This window comes from Lithobates pipiens, unplaced genomic scaffold (genome assembly GCF_037356315.1).
Source record: "Lithobates pipiens isolate NorthernLeopardFrog02 unplaced genomic scaffold, aLitPip1_a1.2 Scaffold_18, whole genome shotgun sequence".
NCBI classification, from domain to species: Eukaryota; Metazoa; Chordata; class Amphibia; order Anura; family Ranidae; genus Lithobates; species Lithobates pipiens.
In genome coordinates this window covers 630,392,818-630,406,766 of record NW_027507758.1, presented here as the reverse complement: position 1 = coordinate 630,406,766, position 13,949 = coordinate 630,392,818, and the positions used below count along the sequence as shown (strand labels likewise).

The 13,949-nt window shown below is 45.6% G+C and overlaps 1 protein-coding gene across 1 annotated transcript in view; it reads left to right on the top strand.

Annotated features, from left to right (window-relative positions):
• The window catches only part of LOC143986879 (uncharacterized), a 1,041,669-nt gene extending 1,029,107 nt beyond the window's left edge, over positions 1-12,562 (top strand). The window contains exons 32-37 of the mRNA XM_077485285.1: positions 3,016-3,100; positions 3,212-3,309; positions 3,401-3,628; positions 3,730-3,936; positions 4,039-4,180; positions 8,058-12,562. Of these exons, the coding sequence (XP_077341411.1) occupies positions 3,016-3,100; positions 3,212-3,309; positions 3,401-3,628; positions 3,730-3,936; positions 4,039-4,180; positions 8,058-8,797 (1,500 nt within the window). The 3' untranslated portion in view covers positions 8,798-12,562. The remainder of the gene's footprint in view (positions 1-3,015; positions 3,101-3,211; positions 3,310-3,400; positions 3,629-3,729; positions 3,937-4,038; positions 4,181-8,057) is intronic.
• Positions 12,563-13,949: the final 1,387 nt, after the last annotated feature.

Genomic DNA, 13,949 nt, shown 5'->3' with positions numbered 1-13,949 from the left:
TCCTTGTCTCCTGCCGGTGCTGGTTTCTTCTTTGTGAAGAAGAAGAGTGATGAACTGAGACCTTTTATTGATTATATGGGTCTCAATCATTTCACAATTAAGAATGCCTATACGATTCCATTGATTACGGAGTTATTTAATCGCCTCAAGGGAGCAACACCTTTCACAAAGCTTGATTTGAGAGGGGCATACAATCTCGTGAGGATTAAGGAGGGCGACGACTGGAAGACTGCGTTTAATACCTGAACAGGCCATTATGAGTACCTCGTAATGCCTTTTGGCCTTTGTAACGCCCCGGCAGTTTTCCAGGAATTTATTAATGATGTCTTCCAAGATTTGTTGCAGTTATGTGTGGTGGTTTATCTCGACGATATCCTCATATTTTCCAAGTCCCTGGAGAGCCACCACACATATGTCTGTTGTGTGCTTCAGAAACTAAGAGAGAACAATCTGTATTGTAAACTGGAGAAGTGTTAATTCCATTGTGAACAGGTTAAATTCCTGGGTTATGTCATTTCCACTGCTGGTTTTTCGATGGACCTAGGGAAACTTTCAGCAGTCCTACAATGGCCCCGACCCATGGGTTTACGTCCTCTTCAGCGTTTTCTTGGCTTTGCCAACTATTATCGGAAGTTTATTTGTAACTTCTCCTCTCTGGTCAAGCCCCTGACTGATATGACTAGAAAAGACGGCAACCCACAGAGTTGGTCTCCAGAGTCCATTAAGGCATTTGAGACTCTCAAGGCTGCCTTTGTTTCTGCTCCTGTGTTGGCACATCCTGTTCCTACGTTACCTTTTATCCTTGAGGTTGATGCTTGTGAGACTGGAGTTGGCGCCCTTCTGTCTCATTGTCCTACCTCTGAGGGCGCTATGCATCCTTGTAGCTACTTTTCCAATAAATTTTCATCTGCGGAGTGCAATTACGAGATTGGTGACAGAGAGCTGTTGGCGATCGTTTTAGCCCTGAAAGAATGGAGGCATCTTGAAGGTACCACTGTGCCTGTTCTCATTCTTACAGACCATAACAATCTCAAATTCTTGTCTGAGGCTAAGCGACTCTCTCCCAGAAGGGTGTGATGGGCTCTTTTTTTCTTTTCTAGTTTCAATTACATTGTCTCATTCTTACCCAGTACTAAGAATGTAAGGGCTGACACTTTGTCACAACAATTTTCCTCCACTTCCAAGATGTAGCCAGTTCCTATGATTCCTCCTGATCGTATTCTTGGTACGGTTTGCACCAGTCTCACTTCTCCTTTGGGTGACAAAATTCTTGCCGCTTAGGTCCATGCTCCTCCTGAGAAACCTTGTGACCGCTGCTTTGTCCCAGAGAGTCTCTGTGCTGCCATGCGCCAGACTTGCCATTCTCCCAAGGCTGCTAGCCACCCTGAGAAGAATCAACTCTTTTGGGCCATTTCCCAACAATTCTGGTGGCCTAGTCTACGTGCTGATCTAACTGCCTTCGTAGCTGCATGTTCTGTGTGTGCTCAGAGTAAGACTCCACGGCACTTTCCAGGGGGCCTCCTACAACCAATGCCCAATGGAGAGAAGCCCTGCACCCACCTGTCTATGGATTTCATTGTGGAGTTACCCAACTCCCAGGGCAACACAGTTACCCTTATTGTGGTTGACCGGTTGTCGGAAATGTCCCATTGTGTTCCACTTAAGAAGTTGCCCACTTCTAAGGAACTGGCTTCCATTTTTGCTTGGGAGATATTTTGCTTACATGGGCTAACCAAGGTGATTGCCTCGGACAGGGCTAGTCAGTTTGTGTCCCAGGTCTGTGCTCAGTTGGGAATTCAGCTTGCTTTCTCCTCTGTGTATCACCCACAGTCTGATGGGGCCACAGAATCAACCAGTCCTTGAAGCAATTCCTACGTTGCTATATTTCTGATCATCATAACAATAGGTCAGACCTCTTACCATGGGCAGAGTTTGCTCACAATAGTGCCTTGAATTCTGCTTCCCAATTGTCCCCGTTTATGGCAAAGCATAGTTTCGAACCTTCTATGTTGCCTGACTCATTTGATCCGCAGAATATTCCTGCGTTAGAGGAGCATCTCCGTGGTCTTCGTTCCACTTGAGCACAAGTCCAGGAGGCTTTGTGACATGCTGATATTTACAGACTCCATGCTGACCGCAGATGCCTACCTGTGCCTTCCTACCAGGTTGGGGACAGGGTCTGCCAGTCATCTCGCAACCTCCAACTTCGTGCTCCCTCACTGACGTTCGCACCTCGGTTTATTGGGCTTTTCCATATTCTTCATAGGATTACGCATTAGACCTTTCTTCTAATATGCGTATCTCGAATATATTTAGTGTCTCCTTATTAAAACCTTTGGTCTGCAACCGCTTTAACACCTCGGTGCCTCATCTTCACCCTGTACAGGTTGAGAACCATGAGAAGTATGGAGTACAGTCTGTTGTTGACTCCCATAGGTTCCATGGGCACATACAATACCTGGTGCTTAGGAAAGGGTACGGTCTGGAGGAATGCTCTTGGGTCTCATCCTCGGATTTACATGCCCCTGTTCTCCATGATTTTCATAGACATTTTCCCCTAACGCCTGGTGGTCCTCCTAGGGGAGGGGTCATTGAGGAGGGTATATTGTCAGGGCTGGGCTCAGCCCTTCCTTCTCAAAGCTGGCCGCTCAGCTGTCGGCTAATTGCCAGCTCCTATCTCTCCATAGTGGCACGTCTGTTGATGATATCCTGCTCATCAGTCCTGTCTACTTAAGCTGTCCAGCCCAGATTATCACTGCCTTCGCCTTCGTCACATCTCTAAAGACGCTGTCCTGTGTTCCTGTTAAAGTCTTGCTTGACTGACATTCCTTCTGGCTCCAGATCTTGCTTGCTGTTCTACTACGCTCATTTCTGGCTCCCTGATGTTTTGGCTTGTCTGACTATCCATTCCGGTGCCTAACTTTTGGCTATGTTTTGATTACGTTTACTCTGTTTACCTTTTTATTATTATTATTATTAATAAACAAGTGTGATTTAACTGTACTTCTGTCTCAGTCTAATTCATGGTTTCTGACAGAAGGACACAAGGATCTCTACAAGAACGTCATGATGGAGAATCAGCCGCCCCTCACATCACCGGGTAAGAGGAGACTAATAAAGGAGAGAGCAGTACGGAGGGTCCGCCTAGATCCCCATCATCTGATAAACACATAGATACAATGTATTCAGTCAGTGTGTGTGTTTCCTACAGATGGATCCAGTAATGGGAACCCACCAGAGAGATGTCCCCGTCCTCTGTATTCCCGGAAATACACACAGGAAGATCACACCATCCCCCACCATCATCAGGTAGATGAGGAACAATCACTGATAGTATCATTAGGATCTGTACATTATCTGCATTGTTACCATTGATGTCATTTTTTTGTATATCTTTCAGAGTGGAAACCTGAGAGATTCTAACGTTGAGGTTAAAGAAGAGATAAAAGAGGAGGATGATGAGGATGGGGTGATGGAGGAGTCAGAGTTTCTAAAAGAACACAAAGATCTGTACCAGGACACTATGGTGGAGACATCCAGCTACAGAAACCCACCAGAGAGATGTCCCCGTCCTCTGTATTCCCGGGATTCCACACAGGAAATTCACACCATCCCTCAACATCATCAGGTAGATGAGGAACAATCATTGATAGTATTATTAGGATCTGTACATTATCTGCATTGTTATAATTTATGTCTTTTTATTTTTTTTTTTTTTATATCTTTCAGAGTGAAAATCTTGGGGATTATATTATTGTTGTTAAAGAAGAGTATAAAGAGGAGGATGAGGAGTATGGAGTGATGGAGGAGTTTTCGGAAGGACACAAGGATATAATGGAGCCACCAAATACCAGGAACCCACCAGAGAGATGTCCCCGTCCTCTGTATTCCCGAGATTCCACACAGGAAGATCACACCATCCCTCACTGTTACAAGGTCAGTGGGACAAAGCATCTAGAACATGGACTCATTAAGATGATGTGTGGATGCTGAGCGTATATGTTACCAATGAAGTTTTATTTATTTTTCTCGAATTAGGGTGAAGGTCTGATAGATATAAAAGTTGAGGTGAAATCAGAAGAAGAAGAGAGGTATGTGAGGGATGATCAGCAGTCTATGGAGGAGGATGGAATAACGGGGACATTTATAGAGGAGGACACTCCTACAGAGATCAGCACAGGTGGGTCATTAACACTAAATACATTCCTCCACCCATACTTCTCACTGATTGGTCCAGAGTAGGGCGGGGGCTGGGTGATATCAGCCTGTAATCCCCTGGTCACTTTCCTGAGCTGTGTTCCCCGTCCTGTATTCCTGGATTTCTCTCCGATAATCTTCCTTCTCTGTGCTGCAGACACAATTTATGTATCTGGACTGGATTTATGGAGAGTCTGGGGTTCAGCTGGCAGCACAATGTTGATTGTCATCATAGACATTACCAGACCTAGGCACCTGGGACATGTATCTTGGGCATCCTTTCCCGTACATGAGTCTAGTAAGATCTCTGACAGAACAATTCTTCCAGGGTTACTTGCTCTGTTGTCTGCTGGCTGTGCCGGGTGGAGGGATATGTCTGTATAGTCTCAGGAGTCTCAGGAGATGGTGGGACCTCTGCAACTTGTCTCATGTAAAAAATATAAGCTTCCACTGAATACCAATATTATGATTCCTGACCCTCACACTATATAATTTATATTGTACATTACATACTCCTGACTCCTGCACTATATACTCTATGTTGTACATTACGTCATTCTGATACTATAAAATCCTAACTGTTGTATTTTATACAATATTTTGTACATTACATAGTCCTGACTTCTTCTCTCTCCCCTCTACCCTCTGCTATACATTATATACACATAATACAGAGCCTTGAAAAAGTATTCATACTCCTTGAAATTTTCCACATTTTGTCATGTTACAACCAAAAACGTAAATTTATTTTATTGGGATTTTATGTGATAGACCAACACAAAGTGGCTCATAATTGTGAACTGGAAGGTAAATGATAAATTATACAAATAAATAAGTGAAAAGCGGTATGTTGATGAGGACAAGGGTCTCTTCCCGACAACCCTGGCCATTGGTTGTCGGGGTCTGCGGGCGGGGGGCTTATCGGAATCCGGGAGCCCCCTTTAATAAGGGGGCCCCCGGATACCGGCCCCCCACCCTATGTGAATGAGTATGGGGTACAACGTACCCCTACCCATTCACCTGGTCTTCTGTCGCTGCTGCCGCCGTCTTCTGTTCTTCTCTTCTCTTCAGATGTTGCCTCGTCGCTCCCTCCACTCACAATGACGGGGACCGGGCGCGCGGCGACTTATATAGGGACATCACCGGATGATGTCCCCGCCTATTATGATGTCACAGTCCCAGAGGATGCTAGGACTGTGACATCATACTGGACGGGGACAACAACCGGTGATGTCCCTATATAAGTCGCCGCGCGCCCGGTCCCCGTCATTGTGAGCGGAGGGAGCGACGAGGCAACATCTGAAGAGAAGAACAGAAGACGGCGGCAGCGACGTCGGCGACAGAAGACCGGGCCAAAGAGCTAGAAGAAGGCGCGGCAGAAGAACCGAAGAGGGGGACAAGACCCCCGAAGTCGGAAGAAGAGGCCAGCGGCGAGGAAGAAAGCCGGGCTCCTCCGCTAGTAAAAGAGCTAGCAGAAGATAGCGGAGGAGTCCGGCGAGAAGACCCCCAAAGACGAAAGACCCCCGGAGCTGTTCAATAAACTATTTTTACCCTGTACCCCATAGTCATTCACATAGGGTGGGGGGCCGGTATCCGGGGGCCCCCTTATTAAAGGCGGCTCCCGGATTCCGATAAGCCCCCCGCCCGCAGACCCCGACAACCAACGGCCAGGGTTATCGGGAAGAGGCCCTTGTCCTCATCAACATGGGGACAAGGTGCTTTGGGGTGGGGGGGGCCGCGCGGCCCCCTTCCCCAAGGCACCCCCCCATGTTGAGGGCACGCGGCCTGGTAAGGCTCGGGGGGGGGGCGCTCGCTCATCCCCCCCTTTCCTGGCCGGTCGGGTAGCGTGCTCGGACAAGGGTCTGTTGTGGACTTGGGGGGGGACCCCCACGCCGATTTATTTCAGCATTGGGGTTACCCTTTAAGTCCATACCAGGTGGCGGGGCCAGCGACGTCTCCTTCGCGGGCCCCGCCTACCTGGAGACGCTCAAAATGAGCGGACTTTCCTCCGCGTGTGTGGGCGAGTCCGTTCATTTCAAAAGTACGGCGGATAGTTCAGCGGACTTAGTACGCCGTATTAGTCCGCTGAAAAAGTGGCGTGTGTGGGCAGGTAGCCGTTCGGAAAGTCCGGCGGGAAGTCCGCCAGATTAAGCCCGTCGGATAGTCCGCTACGTGTGTATGCAGCATAACAGTTTTTTTTATAAGATTGCCCTGCATTTGGCTCCATCCAGCTTCCCTCTCCCCACCTAAGAAAAGCATCCCCACAACATGATGATGCCACCGCCATGTTTCACAGTGGGGATGGTGTGTTTAGGGTGATGTGCGGTGTCAGTTTTCCGCTACACATAGTGTTTTGTTTTTAGGCCAAAAAGTTCAATTCTGGTCTTCATCTGACCAGAGAATCTTCTTCTACATGTTTGCTGTGTCCCCCACATGGCTTCTTGCAAACTGCAAACGGGAATTCTTATGACTTTCTTTCACCAATGGCTTTTTTCTTTCCACTCCTCCATAAAGGCCAGATTTGTGGAGTGTATGACTAATAGTTGTCCTGTGGACAGATTCTCCCACCCGAGCTGTGGATCTCTGCAGCTCCTCCAGAGTTACCATGGGCCTCTTGGCTCCTTCTCTCATTAATGCTCTCCTTGCCCGGCCTGTCAGTTTAGGTGGACGGCCATGTCTTGGTAGGTTTGCAGTTGTGCCATACTCTTTCCATTTTTGGATGATGGATTAAACAGTGCTCCGTGAGATGTTCAAAGCTTGGGAGATTTTTTTTAACTTAACCCGGCTTTAAACTTCTCCACAACTTTATCCCTGACCTGTCTTGTGTGTTCCTTGACCTTCATGATGCTGTTTGTCCACTAAGGTTCTCTACCAAACCTCTGAGGGCTTCATAGTACAGCTGTATTTATATTGAGATTAAATTACACACAGGTGGACTCTATTTACTCATTTAGTGACTTCTGAATGCAATTGGTTCCACTAGGTTTTAGTTAGGTGTATCCGAGTAAAGGGGGCTGAATACAAATGCCCCCCAAACTTTTTACATATTTATTTGTAAAAAAAAAAAATAATAATAAATAATAATATATAATAAATAATATAATATGAATATATAAATAAAAAATGAATGGTTTGGGTTCCACTTCACAATTAAGTGCCAATTTGTGTTGGTCTATCACATAAAATCCTAATAAAATACATTTACGGTTTTGGTTGTAACATGACACAAATGTGGAAAATTTCAAGGGGTATGAATACTTTTTCAAGGCACTGTATGTATTCTCTACTCTCATTTTCTACCAGCTGGACATTTTATATCTGATGACTTGATTGGAGCACAGACTTTTACATGTTGATAATAATGTGATAACATCCTCAAACTTTGGAACCTTAAACAGAAGTGATAATGAGGGAGGAGTCAATATCCCAATGATGGGGGTCTTCAGGATCAGTCCAGTCTTCATCTTGGTTGTTCTCCCCCCCATCCTCACTCTCTGACCTCTGGTGGGGCTCAGCCCCGCTGTTATTCATGACTAAATCATGGACTAAATAAGGAAGTGCAGGACTTCTTGTGTTGGGAAGATGGCAATGAGTGATAGAGGGGGAGGGGACACTCGTCCTATAATCCCCTCATCACTGTCACTCCTATAAAAGACAGTTCTCATTGTTTCCTCACTCTCTGACTAAGGTCCATGAATAAAGAAATGATCTGGTAGGAGATCAGAGGATCCATTTACTAGTTACCTTGAGGGGGGAATTGTAAGATCCTCAGAGACAAAGCTGTCTGATGTGGGCGGAGTCCTGGTTTAGGGGAACCAATCAGCTCATGTCTAGTAATAATCTTTGTATTTCTATTTTAGTAGATGGACGGGAGATGAGGAAAACCTCAGAGGATTGTCTCACTTTGTCTCCAGACTGTAAAGTAGAAGATGAGGACATCACACAGTATAGTCCAGGAGAAAACCCGACTACCTCAAATGTCCATCCGGCACCACACAGTGTAGATGGACCATCGTATTCCTCTTATCCTGAGGAGCCTCAGACTGTGAGGGACGGGGCCGTCCTTCCAACAGAGAAGAGATTTTCTTGTCCTGAATGCTGGAAGTGTTTCCATTCTAAATCAAGTCTTATTGTGCATAAAAGATCTCACACAGGTGAGAAGCCGTATTTCTGTCCTGAGTGTGGGAAATGTTTTTCAGATAAATCAAATCTATACACACATCAGAGATTTCACACGGGGGAGAAGCCGTATAATTGTTCTGTGTGCGGAAAATGTTTTTTAACAAAATCAGGTCTTGTCAAGCATCAGAGATCCCACACAGGGGAGAAGCCGTATTCCTGTCCTGAGTGCGGGAAATGTTTTTCAGATAAATCCAATCTACAAAAACATCAAAGATCTCACACGGGTGAGAAGCCATACTCCTGTCCTAAGTGCGGGAAATGTTTCTCACGGACGTCCATTCTTTACGCACATCAGAGATCTCACACGGGGGAGAAGCCGTATTCCTGTCCTGAGTGTGGGAAATGTTTTTCACTGAAATCCAGTCTTTACACACATCAGCGACTGCACACAGGGGAGAAGCCGTATTCCTGTCTTTAAGTGTGGAAAACTTTTACAGACATCAGAAATCTCATACGGGGGAGAAGCCCCTTTCCTGTCCTAAATGAGAGAATTGTTCCTCACTGAAGTCCTGTCTTCCTGTACATCAGGGATCCCACACAATCCTCGAGGTGTAGTAGTGCCTTGAGTGCGGGAAATGTCTTCTATGTGGACAGCACACCCTGATATACACCTCAGATATACACCGTGGCTGCAGGTTTTAGGCCACATGGAGTTTGGTCCAGTATTTTTTAAATGGATTTCCATACTTTGTGACCATCCAGTGGTGGCTCCCAGAATTTAATGGCCACGTTTCTGGGGCATTTCCAGTGTCCAGGGGTGCCAGGCAAGGATGCCCCCTCTCCCTGGGGCTAATTTCACTGCTGATGGAGCCATTGGCAATAGCTCTACTCTCTTCCGCTCACATTCAGGGAATTCGGATAGGCAGCCTTACTGAAACCGCAGCCTTATATGCAGGCGACATGGTCCTAGTTTTGAGGGACACAGGTCCATCACTGCAAACAGCGTTGTCTACCTTGGACAGCTTCTCTGTAGTGTCCAGCCTGAAATTAAATTGGTCTAATTCTAAAGTTCTCCCCGTGCACTCATATCCGACCTTGGGGGGTGGTCTTGATAACCCCTCTCCAGTAGGTCTCTCTGGTTAAATACCTAGGTTTGATTGATCTAGTTGCATTGCAAATCTGCATTAGTCAGTGGTAAATGTGGTATACACTATATACAATCACCCGACAATTCACAATCCATGACTTAACTTCACAGTTCACACAAATACGTTTTAAATTCAAACTGTAGCACTGACGCAAGTCGTTTTTTTTTTCCACAGTAGCGTGACAATCCCTCCACCTCCGGTCTAACTAATCACTCTCACCTTATGGCATGGACCTCTGTGCAAACAGGTGATCATGCAAGCGGGTATCAAAAGGGTTAACATGGACCATAAACTTCTCTCACGTCTCCTTAAATCTCAACAAGGACGCCGGGTCATGGGTAGAAAGAAAAGATCTAAGCGCTCACCGCTTAAGTATAAGATTTCATTTTTGTGTTCAAACACAAACTACTCACATAAAGATGATAAAAACACAGCGTGTAAAGCCGACAATCGTGATAGTTCTGTAGGGCAGCACGTGACGTTGTGCGTAGCTCCTCCCCCGTGCGCGTTACGTTTCAATCAGAACTTCAACATCACCGGACTCCTCCTCCCTTCCTTTCGTTAGCAGACAGAGGCACTTGGAGAATGGGGGAGGAGCTTGGTGATGTCAATGTCCGTGACGTCACTGGATCTCTGATGGAACTCCCTGAAGACCCGGAAGCTGGCAAAGAATTTTGATCGATCCAAAAAATTAACGATTAATTGAGGAATTAATCTTTAATTTCCACAGCCCTAATTCTTACATATACTTAGAAATTCCCCAGTTTGGATCCCAAAAGCAAATTTTTAAGTCCGTTGATAGAATTTTTTCTTCATTTTTTTTTTTTTTTTTGCATGGTGGGACGCCCCTCCTCAAGATGGCTATGCTACAGCAGCCATGGAGGGAGGGAGGTTTGGCAGTTCCAAACTTCTTTAAGTATTTTCTGGCAGGTCAATTGTTTTTTGCGCATCGCTGGTTAAATACCCCTCTTGATGACGCCGCCATGTTCCTGGAAGCGGCTTGCTTGGGATCCTATGAAGCCTTGACACATCTACTATACAGGGGTTCCAGATCTCCCCATGATCTCACTAGTTCTATGCGTTCTGTATTAAAGGCATGGGGTGTGGTCTCTGGCAGTACATCAGAGACTCCCTCTAAGCCCTTGTACACACGGTCGGACATTCCGTCGGAATATCCGACCAACAAAGTTGTAGAGCTGGGCTATAAAACTTTCCGACAACATGATCCGATCAGACTTTGTCCGATTGTGTGTAGAGAATTCCGATCGGACAAAGTGCCACGCATGCTTAGATCAAATTCCTAGACCAAAGCTATTGGCTACTAGCCTGAATGTAGTCCCGTCGTAAGGAAATAACATCGTCACGTTACCTACGATCGGATTTTCCGACAACTTTGTCCGACTGTGTGTATGCAACACAAGTTTCGGACAAAATCCGTCAGACAAAATCTGACGGATTTTGTTGTCGGAATGTCCGACCGTGTGTACAAGGGCTACGTTCCCCCCATTTACCTCTGTGGAAGAATCCGAAAATTGCCCCATTTTTACTCATACCCTGATCCAATTGCCTGGGCAAAATAGGGTGTGAAGACGTTGCAACATATTGTAGTCAATGGCTCCCTGAGGTCCTTTTTAATGACTTAAAAAGTGCTTTATCGCCTACCCAACACCCATTCCTTCAGGATTTTACAATGATGTCACTCCTTTCAGTCCAAATTTGGCACTGGTCACATAACCCTAGAAGCTAGCCACATGGAGTCACTGCTGGGGGATGATTCAGTAGTCAAACCACTGTCCACTATTTATAGAGACCTCTTTCCAGAAACTGCTTTGCTGCTCCGACCCTGTGGAACGGTTTGTAAAAGAGTGGCTCCAGGATTGGATCAGGAGAAGTGGGAAGATGTCTGGGAAGCCCCAATCACTAGATTAGTCCGCTTAATACGCTTAAACCTTTTGCATAGGGTATATTTTACATCAGCTAGACCAGCCAAGCTGTTTAGAAATCAGTCCCCCCGTTGTTGGTCCACACCAGCTACGGATTTCCTACATGTCTTTTGGGATTGCCCATCGTTGGTCCTTTTTTTGGAGGGAGGTCACGGCCTACATTAGCTCAATTACTAACATTTCTGTCCCCCTTTTTATAGAAATCTGCTTATTGAGCATTGATTCACTTGCCACTACTAAAGCTATACTCCCTCTTCTTACATTGTTGTTATTCTATGCCAGGAAGATGTTTTATATTACCCTGGGGAAAAAAAACATCAGCGCCATCTTTACAGGCATGGAAATCCATTGGTAAATAAAGCAGTCCCTCTGTATAAAGCTACATATTGGAGTAGGGGGGCTTTTACTGAGTTTGACAAAGTGTGGGGTGGGTGGCTCTCTTCTGTTGATACTGTTTCTGATTGGTGAGTTATGTATGTGAACCCAAGTCCTTTGCTGTAGACCAGTGATTCTCAACCAGGGTTCCTCCAGAGGTTGCTAGGGGTTCCTTCAACATTGGGCAATTTCTGCCTCTCAGATAAGTTCCCACTCACACCATTGATCTTTTTAGCTATCTGTAAGTAGGTTATGCCTCCCAATGACCACAAGTGTAGGGACCATTCTTCCCACTGACCATCACACTAATGTATCATGAGTTGTAGATTTCTAATTTTTAGCAGGGGTTCCCCGAGACCGGAGAACTATTTCAAGGGTTCCTCTGTGTTGAAAAGGTTGAGAAAGGCTACTGTAGACTTATGATATATTGCCCCTTTTCCGGAGAGTTGATAGGATTTCCAATTGTTTTGCCATGCGAACTGACTGTATGTTCCTAAATATGATTGGTCAGGGGTGGGGATATGAACGTTGTTATATCTGTGTACATTTGTTATGTGGGGTGCCCGTACTTCACTGGTCACAGGTCTCTCGCCTTTTGAGGTGACCTCACGTTGGCATACATTGACAAGGCTACTTTTGTACTGTTTGGTTCTGTTATTTTTGTGTTTGTTTTCTTACTTTTGTTTTCAATTTGTATGTTTAGTGACATCTTTTGTAAGTTGTTGCCTTGTTATGCAATGTCAAAATTTCAATAAAAAGAATTTTCCCCCAAAAAAAGATATACTCCATGGCTGATCTTCATCATGTAAGAAACAGTTCATAAGGAGATCAGAGATCACCAAAGACATGGATGAAGTGTTGTGTTGTGTTACATTTTGGGGTGTAGAGAGGTAAGTAGAGCCTTGAAATGAAGGGCATCACCTTCAGAATGTCTGTCTTGTCTGTGTGACGTTTACTGATATTGATATAGCAGGTTACAGCGCTGGAAGCTGCAAGATCAGATATACGTTTTATTACCAAAAATATTGGAACGCCTGCCTTTGAACTTTAATTGGCATCCCAGTTTTAGTCCGTAGGGTTCAATATTGAGTTGGCCCACCCTTTGCAGCTATAACAGCTTCAACTCTTCTGAGAAGGCTGTCCACAAGGTTTAGGAGTGTGTCTATGGGAATGTTTGACCATTCTTCCAGAAGAGCATTTGTGAGGTCAGGCACTGATGTTGAACGAGAGAAGGCCTGGCTCGCAGTCTCCGCCCTAATTCATCCCTAAGGCATTCTATCTGGTTGCGGTCAGCCAGTCAAGTTCCTCCACCCCAAACTCTCTCATCTCTGTCTTTATGGACCTTGCTTTGTGCACTGGGACAAATCATTTGGTGGAGGGGGGAATATGTTGTGGGGGGTTTTTTTTTTCCAGAGGTTGGGTTTGACCCCTTAGTTCCAGTGATGGGAACTCTTATGCCCCATACACACGGATGGATTTTCTGATGGAAAATGTGCGATCAGATCATGTTGTCGGAAAATCCGATCGTGTGTGGGCTGCATCAGACTTTTTCCGTCTAATTTTCCCTCGCGCAAAGTTTGAGAGCAGGATCTAAAATTTTCCGACAACAAAATCTGATCGTTTAAATTCCGATCGTGTGGAGACAATTTCGACAGACAAAGTGACATGCATGCTCAGAATAGACTAAGAGACAAAAAGCTATTGACTACTGGCCTCTTTATAATCCTGTCGTATGTGTTATACATGACCGCGTTCTGAACGATCGGATTTTCCGACAACTTTGTGTGACCGTGTGTATGCAAGACACAAGTTTCGGCCAAAACCACATTTTGTGGTCGGAATGTCCGACTGTGTACAGGGCATTAAGGCGTCGGCATATCCAGACATTTTGGACAATTTCATGCTCCCAACTTTGTGGGAACAGTTTGGAGATGGCCCCAGTCCTGTTCCAGCATGACTACGCACCAGTGCACAAAGCAAGGTCCATAAAGACATGGATGAGTGAGTTTGGGGTGGAGGAACTTGACTGCATTGCACAGAGTCCTGACCTCAACCCGATAGAACAGCCAGGCCTTCTCGTTCAACATCAGTGCCTGACCTCACAAATATACTTCTGACAGAATGGTCAAACGTTCCCATAGACACACTCCTAAACCTTGTGGAC